This window comes from Chelonoidis abingdonii, chromosome 17 (genome assembly GCF_003597395.2).
Source record: "Chelonoidis abingdonii isolate Lonesome George chromosome 17, CheloAbing_2.0, whole genome shotgun sequence".
Lineage (NCBI taxonomy): Eukaryota > Metazoa > Chordata > Testudines > Testudinidae > Chelonoidis > Chelonoidis abingdonii.
This window is the reverse complement of record NC_133785.1, coordinates 30373311-30391407: the sequence shown is the minus strand read 5'-3', so window position 1 is coordinate 30391407 and position 18097 is coordinate 30373311. Positions and strand designations below refer to the sequence as shown.

Below are 18097 nucleotides of genomic sequence, written 5' to 3'. Positions count from 1 at the left end.
AGGTGAACTCATGTGAAAGCACATCTGAACGCTGAGTATCCACTGACCAAGGACAACACCGGTGAGTGGGGTGTGGTGGAGGGAAAAGTGAGGGGCATGTTAAATAAACATTTGTTTGTTGGACTATATTTTAGTCACTTTGCTCCAGAATGCTAGATTTGTGACTGGGAATGGAAACTTATATAAATATGTTTCCTAGTAGGCCAAGATTTTTAAAATGCATTATTGCCAAGGTTGTTATCTCACATCGTTGCTATCTTGAGAGGTCATTATGTTGGGGAGTTTGTGTACTGAATGTTTTTATTATAATTAATTTTTACATAAGAATGGTCATACTGGGTCAGACCAACGGTCTATATAGCCCAGTATCCTGTCTTCCGACAGTGGTCAAGGCCAGGTGCTTCAGAGGGAATGAACAGAACAGGTCATCATCAAGTGATCCATTTCCCTGTTGCCCGCTCTCAGATTCTAGCAAACAAGCTGGGGACACTCAGAGCATGATGTTGCATCCTTCCCCATCCTGGCTCATAGCCACTGATGGACCTATTCTCCAAGAATTTATCTATTTTTTTTAAATCCTTTTACAGCATCCCCTGGCAAAGAGTTCCACGGGTTGCCTTCATGTTGTGTGAAGAAATTTTTTTTTTTTTTTTTTTAAAAACCTGCTATTAATTTCCCTGGATGACTGCTAGTTCTTGTGTTATGTGAAGGATTAAATAACATTTCTTCATTCACTTTCTTCACACCAGTCAAAATTTTATAGACCTCTGTCATATCCCCCCCTTAGTCATCTATTTTCTAAGCTAAAAACTCCCAGTTATTTTAATCTTTCCTCCTGTTTCACATCCCTAATCATTTTAGTTGCCCATCTCTGTACCTTTTCCAATTCCAATGTATCTTTTTTGGGATGGGATGACCAGATCTGCACGCAGTATTCAAGGTGTACACATACCATGGATTTATATAGAGGCAACATGATATTTTCTGTCTTATTATCTATCCCTTTCTTAATGATTTCCAACATTGTTTGTTTTTTGACTGCCGCTGCACATTGAATGGATGTTTTCAGAGAACTATACACAATGACTCCAAGATCTCTTTCTTGAGTGTTAACAGCTAATAGACTCCATCATTTTGTATGTATAGTTGAGATTGTTTTCCAATGTGTATTACTTCGCATTTATCAACATTGATTTCATCTGCCGTTTTGTTGCCCAGTTACCCAGTTTTGAGAGATCCCTTTGTAACTCTTCACAGTCTGCCTAGGACTTAACTATCTTGAATAGTTTTGTATCATCTGTAAATTTTGCCACCTCACTGTTTACCCATTTTTCCAGATCATTTATGAATATGTTGAACAGTAATAATCCCAGTACTGACCCCTCAGGGATACCACTATTTATCTCTCTCCATTCTGAAAACTGATAATTTATTCCTACCCTTTGTTTCCCATCTTTTAACCAGTTACTGATCCATGAGAGGACTGCCCTCTTATCCCATGAGGGCTCACTTTTCAAAAGTCAATTTAAATACAATACATTTTTTAAAAATATATATATTTTTAGAAATCTAGACCTGTTATGTGTTTTGGTGTAACTTGCATTATCCTAACAAAACATTTACTTTAGTCATATGTTTTATATGTTGCAGGTCAAAGTGGAAATGAAAAAGCAAAAAACAATACAACAATTTTTCCACTCAAAGGCCTCAAAAACTAACCAAGGTGAACACCACATCAAGAACCAAGAATATATCAACATGTCGTCTGAAGGTTCAAGTGGTATATCTACATCCAACCAGCCTGAAGCACAAATACAGCTACCTACTGAAGAACCAGTGTCTCCAAAACCTAAAGGCAGTTCCCGATGTTTGTCGGTCAAAGTGTTCCCATTTATTGAAGTTACAAAAGATGGCTACTGGTGCACCTCTTCCAAAAAAGCTTATGAAGAAGGAAAGCTTCCCAGTGCTATAACTGGTAAAAGTGGAGGAACGTGGTTTGTCAAACCAATCAGCAAAGCCAATGCTGACAAACTACGTGAAAAGGCTGCAAAACATCAGGCCTCTGGAGTGCATTAACATGCAGAAAGCCTTACAAGCCCACCTTCAAAGCCAATTTTAGAAGTACTTAATGAGGCTGTTAACGATGCTGGAGACACAACACAGTTCATGCAAACAAACATGGCTGTGGCACCCTGCTTTCTATTTAAACAAGAGATAGCACACACTACAAACTGGAGGCCAACGTTAAGTGCATTGTCACTTGTTCATCCTGAAGTTGAACACTGGATCCGAACAAGACCAGCAAATGCTCACCTTCTTTCTGCAGGAAACTCAACTGACTGGCTAGAAGCATGTGATGCAACAGTGAAAGACTCAACAGTTGAAAAAGTGAAGACCTCTCTCACCACATTCAAAAAATTTGCATACGTGGCTGATGAATGCACCGATGCAAATGGGCATCAAGTATTAAGTCATTGTGTACGTTATCTTGATGTCAGGGGTAGGCCAGTAGATGCATTTCTAGATGTTCAAGTTATAGAAGACACATCGGATGCATCTGTGACAACCCACATCTTAGAAGAGTTAAATGCCTGTCAATTGGACCCCAAACAGATGGCTGCTTGTGCATTTGATGGAGCTGCAAACTTCTCTGGAAGACATGGCAGAGTACAAACTTTGCTCAGAGAAAAGTATAATCCTAATTTCTTCTATACACACTGCAGAGGCCATCTACTGCAACTAGCACTAGTTAGAGCTGCCGAATCTTCAAAAGACATTTAAAAAGCTATACATTTAATGTCTTCATTATATTCTTTTTTCAGCAAGAGTCCAAAAAGACTAAATATCTTGAAAAGTATAGAAGATACTTTGGGATTGAAGTTCAGATTAGTTCAACCTGGGAAAACCAGCTGGCTTTCTCATGAGCGATCATTGGCTGTTGTCTTAAAATTAGTCCAGCCGTTATTACTGGCTTTGGAAAGTATCTACCAAGATGGGATGGATCTAAGTAGTGAGGCTGGTGGATTACTTTTGCGACTACGTTCAAAGAAGACTATTGCCATTCTCTCTCTCGTAAGTCTACTGTTGAAACCCCTTGGGTCATTAAACAATGGCATCCAGGCATCTGCTACAACAGTAGTAGACCTTTGTCCAGCAATAGAAGCTACATTTGGATCAATCTGAGAGCTATCCACTGAAAAAGTACTGGAAGAAGCAAAGACTTCAGTCCAGAAGTTGACTAATTAAGGCATTTATACTGAATCCTTAAGTGAAGAGGACAAGAAGTGTTTCTTAGGACAACTGAAAAAGTGCACAGACTTGATTCTTAAAAATCTACAACAGCGACTTCTAGATTCTACTCAACTGCTACGTAGCTTTTACAGATGCCCGTCCTATAAAACACCAACAGTTGAGTGAAATGAGACACTATCGGCAATGGGGCTGCCATGTGATCAGGACAGAATAGAGAATTTGAACACAGAGTGGAATATCATATGACGAATGAATGAAGATTTGACTTCAACTTCTTTTTTATCATCACTTAGTGGCTCGACCCAATGTTTGTGTTCTGTTTCCTAGGATGAAAAAAGTAGGAATTCATCTCTTGCTACTCCCAGTCACAATGGCTACATTCGAGCATTCTTTTTCATCATCAAATAGAATTGTGTGTTCTGAAAGAAGTTGCCTTCTGCCTGATCATGTGCATGAACTAATGAGCATATCAGTTGAAGGAATGGAAGTACCGGACACATGAGAAGCCACCGAAGATGAACGCATTGCATTCAAGAAGTTCATTAACAGAGTTCTGAAAACTTGTAACAAAAAACCAAGAAGGATGTAGACACAGTGCTTCATAGAAGGCTTGAGTAGCCAACTCTAATTTGTGTGATGATTTTAAAACATGAGTTAAATCTAATACAATGGTCATGAAACATTTTTTAGTTTTTACTATGGTGCCATACAGCCCATCTTCACCGTCACAGTCTCACCCCTCATTGGCCCTGACACCTCCCCTCCTCATTTCAATTCTTGGGGAAACCACTGCTTTGGTCTCTATGTGGGGTCCTGGCTTACAGATTCACCAGCCATGCTGGAAGAACAACTGTGGTGAGAAAGCTACTCCAAACAGAAGAGTCTACTATGTTAAGTTAGGTTTCAGTCTTTGAAGTATATGTTTACTTTTGTTTGTAACCATTTCTATCCCAAATCCTTCTACTTGGTATCACTTACACATCTGTTCCTTGGTAATAAATTTAATAATCTTGTTTTACTACACAGCCACCTCAGTCCTGCTGCATTTCAAACTAACCTGTAAAATCCTCAGCCAAACTAACAGGCTAGTGCTGTGTTTTGTCTCTTTAAAGGAGCAGCAAACTTGATAAGGTTTTCAGAGTGCTATAGGGAAAGGGTCTGAGCACTCGAAGGAGAAGATTTTTGGGGAAACTTGAACTGAATGGGCTGTTTTATCACCCTGCAGGGAGTAACCAGGCAAGTGGAAGCCAGGGTGAGGTCACTGAGCTGCACACAGGCTGATGATATCAGGGCTCTGAGCCAAAACTGCACTGCACTGTAGCAACCAAGGTTAACGAGGAGGTGGTGACACAGCCCCTTACTGGCCTGGGTGAAACCCCAAAGTGTCCCAGAGTTACTATGTTCTATATGTTCCTATCCATCCAGTATTTCCTACGTCACTCTGAGGAGACACTGCAGGTATTTCACTCCAGACAGGTTCCCTGAGGAGCAGTGGGAAAAGGTCAAGCTATCATGTGCCTGGACAAAGGCAGATTGGTGTCACATCCTTAGTCACCAGAAGGGTTAATCCTTTGGAACAAAGATTTATTTCACAATAAAAGAGGTAGCCAATTCCTAAACGGAAACAAACCTGTTTGGAAAACAGGCAAACCAGCTCTCCTTGGCATCCTGCCACAAAATGGGGGAGAGAGAAAACAAAAAACGAAAGCAGCAGACATGGACTCTGACATGTACCCTTTAATTTTTGCTACTTGCATTTCCCAACCCATATTAGTTCAGCTTTCTGCAGCTTGTTTCTAGTAAGTTTCAACATTCACTCTTTTTTTCTACCTGTTTTCTCTCTGTCATTCTTAAATGCTTCTTGCTTATACCAGCTATATTTTGGATTTAATTGTTAGTAGGTACAGAAAGAAATGCTTAATTGTAAGATGAGGAAGGTTCCACCCTTACAGGAAGAGGAGAAAACAATGACTCACAAGTACCTAGGACTATAAATTCAGTATCGGTAGGGTGAGGGCTGCAGTTCCTACCAACAGAGGTGAAACCGGAGTGTGTGTTGGCACAGAGAGAGACTGCTGACTTTAGAGGTGCAGGGACTATTGCAACAAGGGTGAAGAATTTAATGTTTTTAAATTGTGACTTCCTATATGCTTTTGTAATCGTAAGTGAAGGTCGAAAAGTAAGTGTGGGAAGACTAAATTTGAGATGTGCTGGAGTTTCACAGTTCCCATGAGAGCACATAAATCCTTGTGTTCCTCATCACCAATCTGTTACCGTGGTCCAATGACAGCACAGCACCATTCGCTATGCAATAACCATCCCTTTTCAAGAACTGTCACTTACCAATGACAAACTACCAGAAACTCTGTCAAAATCAAATTTGTTTTTTCATTCCCCCAAAATTGGATTTTAATATTAACAACACACACCCACACACAAACATGAAAGCAAGAGACCATTCAAGCTACTTTTCATCCTGAAGCAACCTTTTATGGGTAAGTCATACCTGGAAATATGGCATTTCATTTGTAAAACATTAGACTCTTCACTATTATCATGAGCATATTAATTAATATTCTCACAACACCACCTTGAGATAGGCCAGTATTATTCATATTTTACTGATGGAGAAAATGAGGCACAGGGAAGTTAAGTGACTTTTTTCAAAGACACAGTAAATCTGTGGCAGAGCTGGGACTAGAAATTGAGAGTTCCTGCTTTTCATTCCAGTGCTCAGAGCAGCAGACCACATTGTCTCCCCGCCTCAGTGGGGCCAGAAACAGCCCTGGAATAGTAACACGAAACAAGATTTTTTCATTTTTGAAAAGGAGACAACCTAGAAACATTTCAAAAATGGACAGCACAGTAAAATAAACAAATGCTGAAAGTGGTAAAGAACAATTTCTAACAGGACTGTAGAAACAAAAGCTTATACATAGCATTGCTCAGCCCTCACAATAAAGAAACTCCCTTTATTTTGTACTAACAAAAAGGTAAGGAACATTTATTTGGAACTACAAACAAAAACTGCCAGTGCTGCTTGGATTTTTATGACATTCATCATTCTTTTTAAAGCAGAGAAATTAGTAATAAAATATTTGAAATCCAATAATGTAGTAAAATGTCATTAAAAAAATCATGAATATACGGGGGTATTTATCAAGAACATGTCATCAGCTGAGTCAGTTAACTGATGGTACAACTATTTTCAGTCATATTTCATTATCTCTCTTCATTCCATTACTAACCTTAATGAAAACTGTTCCTGAAAGCATTTACCGAAGTTACAGATTCCTGCATTTGGGGATCAAAATTTTACTTTCTGATGAATCACTGATGTACAAAATATATCTGATTATGAGGGTTTGAGAAAGTCTTGTTGATTCCCTTCAAAGCAATCTTGTGTTTAAGAACTGTCAACAGGGTGGGGGAAAAAAAAACAACAGGAAAAATATCACCTCCTTTTTGCACACAGATGTAGAAACAATATTACATTACAGCAATGAGCTGTATTACGTAAAGGGTCAGAGTTTTTCCTAATACGCTTGTTTAGTCTTCATCTTCATTTGTGCTGCCAACAAACAGCAGTAGGTTTTTCTTTGGTGAAACCTCCAAGAAATTTTCTTTTCCACTTGGATCCTCAGAAAGTCTTTGGGGTTCAACTGCATAATTTGCTCCTTTCTCTTGCAAAACTGTGTAGCTTGCAGTAGCCAATTCTTCAGGCTGTTCTGAAAGCCTAATTGCAGTCTGCATTTTCTTTCCTAATTCCTCTATCAGTTTTCCAGGAACAGATGCAGATTGTAAAGAAGTCTTTGATTTTTCATTACTAACATCTAACGTCAAAGTGTCTGTGTCTCGCCCTAATCCACTGCAGTCAATAAGCGGGGCTGTCCTCTCCTCTTGGAGTGTGCCTTGTAGAGAATTTATTTTCCCATCTTCACTGGCTGAGGACTCTTGTTCATCTGAATCAGGGCTTTCTGTCTCAGATGATAAAGTACTGCTTGATTCTTCAGAGTCACTTGTCTCCAATTCAGAGGAAGGCAGCTGTTGCTTGGAAACTGCGCTGACAGCTTTTAACTCACTTTCTTCCTCTTGTACCAGAAGTGCAGCTGATTCCAGCTCTTCTAGTTCAAACCCTAAATGGGCCTTAGTTAGCTTGACTTTCTGTAAGGATTCAGCAAGTGCTGCCAACTTTTTTGACCTTTAAAAAAGAACAAAACACATTGTTAAACTCTAGAAACAAAATATTTCCCATTTGATAATAAGTAGCAGGGAGCTAAACATTCTTGTTATTCATTTTGTTTGTAAACAACTTCCTTCTTCCCTTACAGAATGGTAACAGAAAAGGTACAGGAAACAAAGATAAAAATGATCCCTTATTCACTTGAATTTATTGACTCCCACAAGGCTAGAAAAGCTGCTACGTAAATCGTCACCTCAGCAAATTTACAGTGAATTTTTCAGAAGAAAGCATGCACTTTTTTACAAACTTTGGAGATACACTGTAATGAGAAACACCAACTGCAACTATGATGATGAAGCAACAGAAAATCTCTGCAGAGATAGTATCTATTTTTAATGTTGTAAAACTGCAGCGTTTGGCTACCCAAGGGGCTGTCATTAGCTGGTTTGAAACAGCTTGGTAAGGCATGAATCCAGAGGGGACTAAGTCAGTTGGCTTTGTCATATCCCAAACGTAAATAGGGTATGACAAGTTCCTCACAGTATTACCAAAAATACGGTATATTTACAGAATATATTTTGTCAGGTTCCTCTCACTGGGCTACTTGCACTATTTTTAAACTTCTATTTTTCTTCTTTAATGCCCCTTAGTTATCTGATGCCTTCAGAATTATAATACATATTTATCAACCTCTTATTACCATTTCATTCTTCTCCAAATGGACACAAATTATTACCGATTAACATACTTCCCTAGTAAATGAGCACCTCCAAAACACGTTAACAAACCTGGGAAAGATAGTACTGGACTTGGTTTTGTTCAACCGAATGACATAATTTGTGAAGACAAAGTAATTGTATTAAATTTAATCCATTTAAATGCACAGAAAATGGGAAATTTGCAAAATACAAAAAAACCCCACAAAAAACAATGAAAGCAGGACATTAATGGCTAAGAGAAATCTCCTACATCTCTGTTACAAATGTGCACTTCTTCTGTGCAAGTCTCACCACTTTACTGTAAACATTATTCACCCTAGGTTCATTCAATCCTGAATACCGTATTCTCAATCCTTCCTTTCTACCATCACTCTTCTAATCCCATCTTCTTTTCCCTTCCCTCTCCAATTTCTTAAAGCCCACCTCTTTAAGATGACAAATCTTCCCATCTCATCTTTAATGAGTCCTACACCTTCCCTCAGCTGAACTGCTGATACGTGCCAAATAGATATTTATGTTAGGAGTAAGAAAATGCGTTGCATTACAAAACCAAGGCTAACTGAGATGAAGTCCTAAAGTGGTAAGGTTTAAACCAGGTTTTTTGTTGGTTTTTTTTAAATGGTAGGTTAAAAATACAATCTTTGGGAAAACATTTGCCTATCGGTCTATTTTGAGCCATACATTTAGCAAATAAATGTTCATTAAGCCAAAAATAATTAATTTTACTTTAAAAAAGCAACAGTGCCAAAAATTTAGATTTAAGAACTGACCAGCTGACAATTATCTCACACTAAGTTTTCTAAAAATGATCTTTCCTGCTATGTAAAATTTAAAAGAAAAATATGCTGCAACCATGTAACTTATTATGGGCCCTACTTCATGTGTGTGTTCTCTCTCCTACCACAGCAGCACCTGTGCACCTGTTTGAGGATGTGTTGCAGAATAAATCAGTAGTAGATTTATTTTAAATTTATTTAGTATTGTACCTAAGAACAAACTAAACAAAAGAACTGCTAGACCCTTTAGGTAAGGCCTACAATAGGGGACAACAGACACGGTAGGTCAACTCTCAGGCTTAGCAAGCTCATTTAGTACAGCTGTAGCTGTAAAAATTTCTTCAAGTATTTGAAAATCAGCACATGCTTTACCAGAAAACTGTGCCATAAATTTATAAACAGAGAGAACAAAAAGTAAGAGATTGTCTTGAAATGTGGGAAAAAAGAAAACCAGGTATAAATAGCAAACATACATCCTGTTTCTTACTGTAGAGTTTTGCCTCAGACTATCAATCAACTTTTCACCACTTCCTGCAACAGCAGGTCTACTATAAATCCTGCAGTAACTGACTAGGTTTCATTTCCTCTGCCAAAACCTGCTATGCTAACCTGCAAGGCATGACACACTGACACTGGAGCAAGCAGCTGATAATGTAATACATAACTCCTGCAAGGCAAAAGTTAAAGCGCTTGTTCTCTCAGTTGAATGACTTTAAAGATCTTTATATTCTGCTTCCCAGGGGGGATAATTACTCAGTATAACAGACTGTGCAATTTTTTTCTCCTAAAGGAATTCTATTTAAAAGGTGGGGGAAGGGGAATTTAATGCAGCTTCTTACACATTCTTACAGAGACAGTGTAGCGTTTAAAAACAAAACTTGGATTGAAACAGATTATTTGTTAACTTTCTCCATTCAAAGAACTCAGAAATTCATGTTTATGGAGAGTAAATCAAAACCACATAAAAGTTTAAAAACAATTAAAAAGCACTTACCAAAGCTCACACACTTCTCTATGTAATGCCTGATACACATTATCCAAAATTTTCATCAACTATTTAATATACCAATTTACTTCATTAAGTAATCCCAGTGCTGTTCAGTCATAACATTTCCCCCAAATCATCTTCAGCAACTTGCATTTTCCTTAAAAGTACAAAGTTACACAGAATCATAGGAACTGCCAGAGTGGATCAGATCAAGGGTCCATTTGGCCTGTTTCTGCCAGAATAGTACCAACTGCTCCACCGGAAGGTGCAAACCCCCCAGCAAGTAGACTGTAACAAAATAACCTGCCCACCTGGTTTATTTCCTGACCCCACTATTGAGAGGTTGGTTTATGCCCTGAGGAATGAGGTTTTATATCCCTTCCAGATCTCCATTTAAAAAAAAACTCTACATATTCTTAGTAACCATATAAAAATGCAATTCTTTTTCAAATGTTACTAAACTCTTGGCCTCAATGATAATCTGAGTGCACAGAATAAATGTACATTGTGCAAAAAGTTCCCTTTATAACTTTCAAACATGCACAGTAAACCATGACTGATGCTAAAAGGAGGAATGTTTTTCTCTCTGCTGACTGTTCTTCAACTCCAGGCATGACAGCCCCTCCTTCCTCTGTTACTGCATAAAATTCAAGACAGCTGTTGTCACATGCAATGCCCTATATAATCTTATCCCCATATTACTCTTCTCTCATTTCTTCAAGCTCTTCTTCCCAATATTCTTTGTACTTCCCCTCGTCTTCCAATTCTTCACTTTCTGGTTTCTATCATCCAAATTCTTCCCTGCCAAGTGTACCTCCTACACAGCCCCTTCAAATTACTCCTTAAACCCTCCTAGCCATACAATCCCACCTCCTGCCTTTTTAATATTCTCCACACCCTCCCTTTTCTCAACTCCCAAGACTGCTAGCTCTTTATGGATGAAATATGTCGTATTTAAGTTTGTAGAGGTCCACATAAATTTACAACACTTCATAAATTTTAGTTTTAATACACAATAATTATCTGTGCCCCAGAGTATCTAAAGCTCAGAGTTCAAGAAGAAAATATATGGTAATATGTTTTGGCTCCTTCATTTGCATTATGCTTAACAGAAATATAATACTATGGCTATAAAGAAAGGGTTTCTCTCTTTGAAGCAGCAAATACTTGTCCCCACCAGTCTTTACGCAGGTATAAGTACATACTAAACAGTGAGTCCACTTATGAAAGAGTTGGTGTCTGACAGGGGCAGGTCAGGAAGGAATAAATACTCTCCTACAGGATAGGTACGAGAGTGCAACAGAAAATATACTCACTCTCTGACAGCCTTGGTTTAATTCCTATGAACTGATCTACTTCAGTAGTAATGTAATGATCTTAACTGATTTCCATTGCACAGCTGTTGCTAAAGGATCCGTATTAACCCTTCACATTGAAAGTTTTACCAAAGTTCCTGAGCGATGACATGTGTTCTCCACCTGCATCATGTGCTACAAGGGAAAGGAGATAAAAATGACACAATGGACCCCACTACTTTCTATTAAAAAAAAGAAAAGAAAAGTAGTTATGAGTACTCCAATTGGATTCGGAAATGCTCTCCAAAGACCAACAATTCCACCTATCCCCTCCTGAACTATGCGGTTAATTTACTGTAACTCTTTATGCGCATGGTTCTGCGGAGCCGTTGGCATGCGTACAGCAGATAAACACAAGGGCTCAGTTCTGAGCTGTGGTCAAGAAGTTCTTGGTGCAGCTCAGGACAAGGTCAATGGGGGTGCAGACTTCAAGCTAATGTTGCACTCCCCTAATTCTGGGCCCATTTGCAGCAGCCATGGGGCTGTTCTAAGTTCTGTTGACTGCCAGCAACCCCAAAGGGCTCCTCTGGGAGGCAGGATTCATGAGGGTGCAGAGCCACCTTGGATTCAGTAAGGGGATAGTAGCATCTGTACTATGGAGACTCTGACACTTAGTGATCCCTATACAGAGGGGGATCCTAGAGCGGCAGTAATGTTAGTGTTGTTAGGACAGCTTTGTGCTGGTGGAGTGCTGCAAAATTGCCCTAACGTACCTGAGAAATAGCCCAAGGAATAACATTTTTGTTGTTGTTGGACTGCATCCATTTCAGAACCCCACATCTACTAATGTGCATGATGTGTAATCACACACAAGCAAGGAAATTCAGAGTTCATACTGGCATCCTGTTCTTATTCTGCTAAATGCAGCAGCTCACGAGATTAAATGACACTGGAGATGTATCTAAGAGCCCTGTGGTACAAACACAAGTGGGATGACTGTATCAACTTTACCACAGCGTGACCTGCAAATGAAAAAATGGGTTTGTGCCTTCCCCCCCCTTCTTTATATCATGTACAAAGAAGGGCTTTTCCCCTGCTTGCCTTGTTTTCCCCCTTTTTCTGGAAGAGGGCCTGAGAACTGGAATAGGAGTTTGTTTAGCACTCACTTAAGGACTAAACGATTCTCTCCTCCTAACTGTGTCAGATATTTGAGTTCAATAGATTTTCTACAGTCTGAAAAATCCCTCTTCCTTTCAGTTACTCAGATTTCATTTTCTTGGTGCATGTAATGTCTTACTCCTAGGAGTGCTCCAGTCGTCCATAGTCTCCTCCAAGAAAACTGGAGCGTACAAAGCTGAAATTTCTAATTGTAAAAAACAAAAAGAAACCACTTCCCATTTTCAGGCCTTCTTTATATATCATAAAGCAGCATAAAAATGCACACCGGCTATTTTTCCTGTGTAGGTTCAGTTTAAATCTTCCTCGCAATTGACTGATTGTGCTGCACTGTTAGCATTATTTAAACTTGATTTTTTTGCATGCTATTGTCTTTTTTATGAATGGTAGATTAAAACAGAACAATGAACAGAAGCAGTACAGAAACACCTGATGACAATGCATCTGAATCAGGAATAGGCTGACTTCATCAGCTGCATACTTGATGTTTGAGATAGGCTGGAAAGGCGGTATCAAGAAAAACAAGAACTTCCTATGTTTTTAAGAAGCACATTCCATAAATGTTATTTAGGGAGCTTCTTAGACCTATATTTTTTTTATTGTTGTATAGACTGCAAAAACACTATTGCTATACCGTATTTAAGGACTCTAGGACATTTTTAACAAGCACACTTTCTTAGCTATTATTGCATAAAAACAGAAACTTTCTAATGAAAAGTTTGGTGGTTTTTTTTTTAAAATAATTTTCCACCTTTTAAAGTCCTTTTGCTAAAGCAATTGTTTAATCACTTTCACTGATCTGAAGAATCCCAAGCTCAAAACATAAAGAACAATATGAACAGAAGCTTTTCAACTGCTGACAACTAGTTAGTTAGATTCTGGATTTGTGATAGAAAGGGTGCATTTTGGGGGAAGAAGAGGAGAGAGAGAAAGAGAATGCCTCCTGATAATATGGAAAGGAAATAATGTAACTCCTCAGCCAACAAAGACAAACCCAACCTGCATTTAAAGTTCGTAAAGCAAAAGTAGGTCTCATCTATCTAAGAATATTTCCTTTATTCTGGATATTCTTTAAAAGGAAAAATATCCTATAGAAAGATCCCAAATTCTAAGCATCGCTGAAGAACCAAGAAACGAATAATTTACTAAAATATTATTGTATATACAATACATTCTTTGAACTGTAGAAGAAGTAAGGCAAGTAAAAATCTGATGGTCAGTTATGTAGTTGCCATCAGGGGGAAAAGGTTCTCTCTTCTATTTAAGAGATAAACAGAACTAAGTAGTTGTTAGCACACACCTGTCAATTCATTTTATTTTTAAGGAAACAATCCTCTACCAAGGAGAACTGAATCTCAGGAATCCAGCTAGAGAGAGACCATGCCAGTACTAGAAACCTGACTCAGTGGAAGACAGCTAAACCACACTGCAGAAATCACAGCACAGGACACTTTCCCAAGCGAGACTGGATTTAGTTTGATAAATTGTATAGGTTAAAACAATAGCCCAGAGAACAGAAGTGACCATAAGTCATGAACAGAATCGGGGATGTAGTGCAGAATTTAGGGATCTGGTAAACATGCCCTGCTGTTTCCAAGACCTTTAGAATAGTATTTAAGATTAAAGTAAGAAATATTTTAATTCTTCAGTAATGATTAATGAAATCTCATGATTACTTGAAGACACGTTCATTCAGTATGCACATTTGTGGTAATAATATCTTATTATGGTAATAGTGATCTTACATAAACATGCATAATAGGTATTTGAAGCATTGCACACGGTAATTATTAGTTGTCAAGATGCCAATTGCATTGGGAAAATGTTTTTAACTGCAGGTTAAATTCATAATAGGCACGTTTTATTTAACGGACAGCTTTGATAAACAGACAGCAGACACCTTACAGGTCTTGTCCATACACCTGACGTAACAGCTGGAAGACAATGCTGTAGTATTATCATCATTAGATTACAGTACAGCTTAGATGTGCTAGATGCTTTACAAATATGCATGAAGCGAGTGACTCTGCCCCACACAGCTTATCTGCTAAAAAGACAAAAACAGGTGAGTGTGGGGGAAATCGATACAACACACAAGTAAGTAAAGAAGTAGGAAAACGAAGAGAATGTTGGGAGGAGAGAGAGAAGGATGGAGAGGGGTACAGGGAGCAGAGTGAGTGAGGCCAACTACAGGAGGGTAATAATGGAGGGGGAGGGAGGAGTCTGAAGCAGAGCACCAATAAGCAGACAAACAAAATGTCTCAATGTTCCAGTTAAGGTGCAGCCGGCTGATATGACTGGAGTATAGGGGATTTAAAGATACTCTTTGCCTCACTGCAGCCAATACTGCTCCCAGAGGCTGGCTTTGCTCCAAGAGCTTCTGTTCCGTCTCTTGCAGCCCATGTGGCTTGGGGAGTTAAAGGGCACTTGGAACCTGGTGCCCCACACAGTTGTCCTCCTTAGCCACATCCAGGGGAGTGAGCTGCCCAGGTCTCCTCCTCCGAAGTTGCTGGCAAAGCACCTCCCTGTTTTATGGAGATTATTTTTATCATACTTTTGGAGGGGGAATGATCTGGAGAGTTATAGTTGCTGAAGAGAAGTTCTTTTGGGAGGCAGGGAGAAGATAACGCCTACAAAGTGAGCCTAAATATTAAATATAAAGAATACATGCATAATTTGGGGCATCCATCCTGTCTTGGAATACCTTGTTCATAGTTTTTTCTAGATATTAATTTGCAGCAAAATAAAAGTAAAATGATACATAACCTGCCTTTCTGAGTAACATACCCACCAACACTACATAGGAAAGCCTAAAAGAACACAAACTACTGGAGCAGGCCTTTCAGTCCTTGTGGTAGATTGCCCTGTGTAGCAACACTCTTGGCTTAGTGATTTAGCCCAAGTAGCAAAACTACGTGAAAGAGTTAAAAATCAGTTACAATAAATATTCTGTATCAGTGGTTCTCAAAGCCAGTCTGCTGCTTGTTCAGGGAAAGCCCCTGGAGGGCCAGGCCAGTTTGTTTACCTGCCGCATCCACAGGTTCAGCCAATCGCGGCTCCCACTGGCCACGGTCGCCACTCCAGGCCAATGGGGCTGTGGGAAGCGGCGTGGGCTGAGGGATGTGCTGGACGCCGCTTCCCACAGCCCCTATTGGCCTGGAGCAGCGAACCGCGGCCAATGGGAGCTGCGATCGGCCAAACCTGTGGACGTGGCAGGTAAATAAACCAGCCCTGCCCGTCAAGGGCTTTCCCCGAACAAGGGCAGACCGACTTTGAGAACCACTGTTCAATATAATGCATGGACATTTAATCATGCAATTTACATCATCACCGGGGGAGTTACCAAGCTAAATTACTGTGTGGAATATTTACAACCGTGCAGCCAGGTTGGTACATCAGGCTTTGAATGCATAGGTCAGTGACATTTTGCTACTAAATGAAACAGAATAAAACTTCATGTGCAAAAATGCGCCACCTTAATAGTTTTAAAAAACCACACACATAAAAAAGATTATTCTACTGCAGCATATGTTTGGCATAGCATTTTACAGATATATAAAAAGACAGTTCACTACCCTAAGAAGTTTACATTGTAAATTAGCCATAGCGAAATGGGATGGCACAACACATGCATAAAGTAACAGTGCTTTTTTTTTTAAATCAGGTATTTATTTATTGAGGTAGTTTTAACAGATTTACAAATCCACACCATCCAAATATCAGGGACAAAATAATAACCATTACAACAGTGAGTGATTGTTTAAAGAACCATTATACAGTAATACAATCTTCAGATCTCTCTATTTAATAGAGTGCTATGATATTACAGGTGAGTGCAACAGTGCATTCTTACTACCTATGCTTGCTAAGTCACACTGAGTTGCTGCATGGATGCTGTCATGTTGGATTGCACAAATCACATGGCTAATCTGATTTTACATTGATGTTTCCTAATATTCTGGGCAAATTCTATAATATTAGTCTGATTCTGCTACTATTTCCCACTTTCTCCTACTTTCATTGGATAAAGAGCCTAACTACATTACAAAAACCACTAAGCCAGGCGATCTGGTTGCAACAATGTTATCCCCAATCCCGGGAGCAGCATGGTTTAAACTTGTTGTGTGGACAGGACCTGACTAGGCTGTAACCAAGGTTTAATAATCAGACTAAAGCCTTGGCTATATTTCATTATGTGATCCAGTTACAAATAATGCAGTTAGGTTTAATCTATACAACAGGTTTTAATTGTGTTGTGCCTGGAGTAGGGGGACAACCCTGCTGGTAAACCCCTAACTCACTTGGTTTTGTAGGGCAGACGAGCCCTATTTGAAATTAAGCCCTAAATTTAAACCCGCATTTTAAATGTTTAAAGAAAACAGGCAGGCCTCACAGATGTGGCAGACTGTCCCAGGATAGAGTCTTCTTCATATAGTTTCCCAGGGTTCCATCACCTGGGAAAATGAGTTTGTCACATTGCTAAACAGCCATCCCCAATGGCAAGCCTGCAGTGCCTTGATGTGCATTCAAATACAACATGACATCATGCTGTGCCCATCAGTATAGCTGACTGATTTACCAATGGCAGTTATTTAATTTATCTCCACTCTACGGGGGATCTGGACTCATGAGATTCACCTTAGAGTGAAGTAGCTGCATTATCAAGCTAAAGGCGTTGTGTGCACTGGATTGCCGGCCATTTCCAATCACCCAAGCTTTACACCATTATTGTACAAGTTAGTGAGGTTTAGTGAAAAACGGGGTGAAGACAAATTGCTGCTCTTGGTAAAGCCTATCACAGTTCAGACTTCCATGCACTACTGCAGTGAGCACACCATATATGCTTCGATATAGAGATAAAAGTGGCGATGGCAGATTAGTGAGCTGGTCAGGCCTGGAATCAGTTCAGAATCATACCAAGTTGCATTGCTCACCACTGCCCTATTATTCTTTGAGTAGAGACATCATACATCTTAAGCCTCCTCCAGTCTTAATATTGTTCTCTCAGTGATTCCAGTCATGTTTTTAGTGATACATTTGTCCCCGTGACGTAAGGAAGGTGAGATGAGTGTGTGTGAATTTAATGTTTGGGTAAGATGACGAAATAACAAATCAACCTATAAAGAACAATGAAGTTATATGCTTAGCCACCGCACAGGTAGAGCACCGACAGCAGTAGGATCATGTATGTTTCTACATGAATCATCAATGATGAATAGAAGTCAAACAGATCTCAGTGCATCTGCAAAGAGTCAGCCCCTTTGCACTATTATTTCCTGTTCCCAAGAACCTGGCTCTCAAAGGAGCAAGCCTGCCATTGTCTAGGTTTATACTCTTAGGGAGAATGAGATAATGTTAACATTAATTTCGCACAGGAACTTTGATGAAAATGAATTTGCATATGGCAAGACATCTCATAGCTGGGCTCCTTTGAAATAGACGGTTCAGGCAAAGTTATAGTTGACCATGTTATCATGGGAAGAAAGGGCCAGAAGGGAATTTGATACTTGAATGAAACAGATGACAAAATAGCCATAGGTATTTGAAAGGAAAAGAAATTAGTTGTCAATCTAAAATTTGGATGACACCTTTCATCAAGTATGACACAAGTGCTTCAGCAGCCAAAACTGTGATTGGAAGATATTATACTGTTCTTCTGGGAACATCCCTTGAAGCTGACAATGAAAAGCTGCCCCCCTAGGGCAATA

General features: G+C 39.3%; 1 protein-coding gene across 3 annotated transcripts in view; it reads right to left on the bottom strand.

The window, feature by feature from the left end:
* Positions 1-5631: 5631 nt before the first annotated feature.
* SHQ1 (SHQ1, H/ACA ribonucleoprotein assembly factor) overlaps positions 5632-18097 on the bottom strand; it is a 114056-nt gene continuing 101590 nt past the window's right edge. For 2 of the 3 annotated variants that reach the window (XM_032795990.2, XM_075073295.1), the window contains one exon: positions 5632-7453. In XM_032795990.2, coding sequence (XP_032651881.1) covers positions 6802-7453 — 652 coding nt within the window. In that variant the 3' untranslated portion in view covers positions 5632-6801. The remainder of the gene's footprint in view (positions 7454-18097) is intronic. The other variant, XR_012657169.1, reaches the window with a different exon arrangement.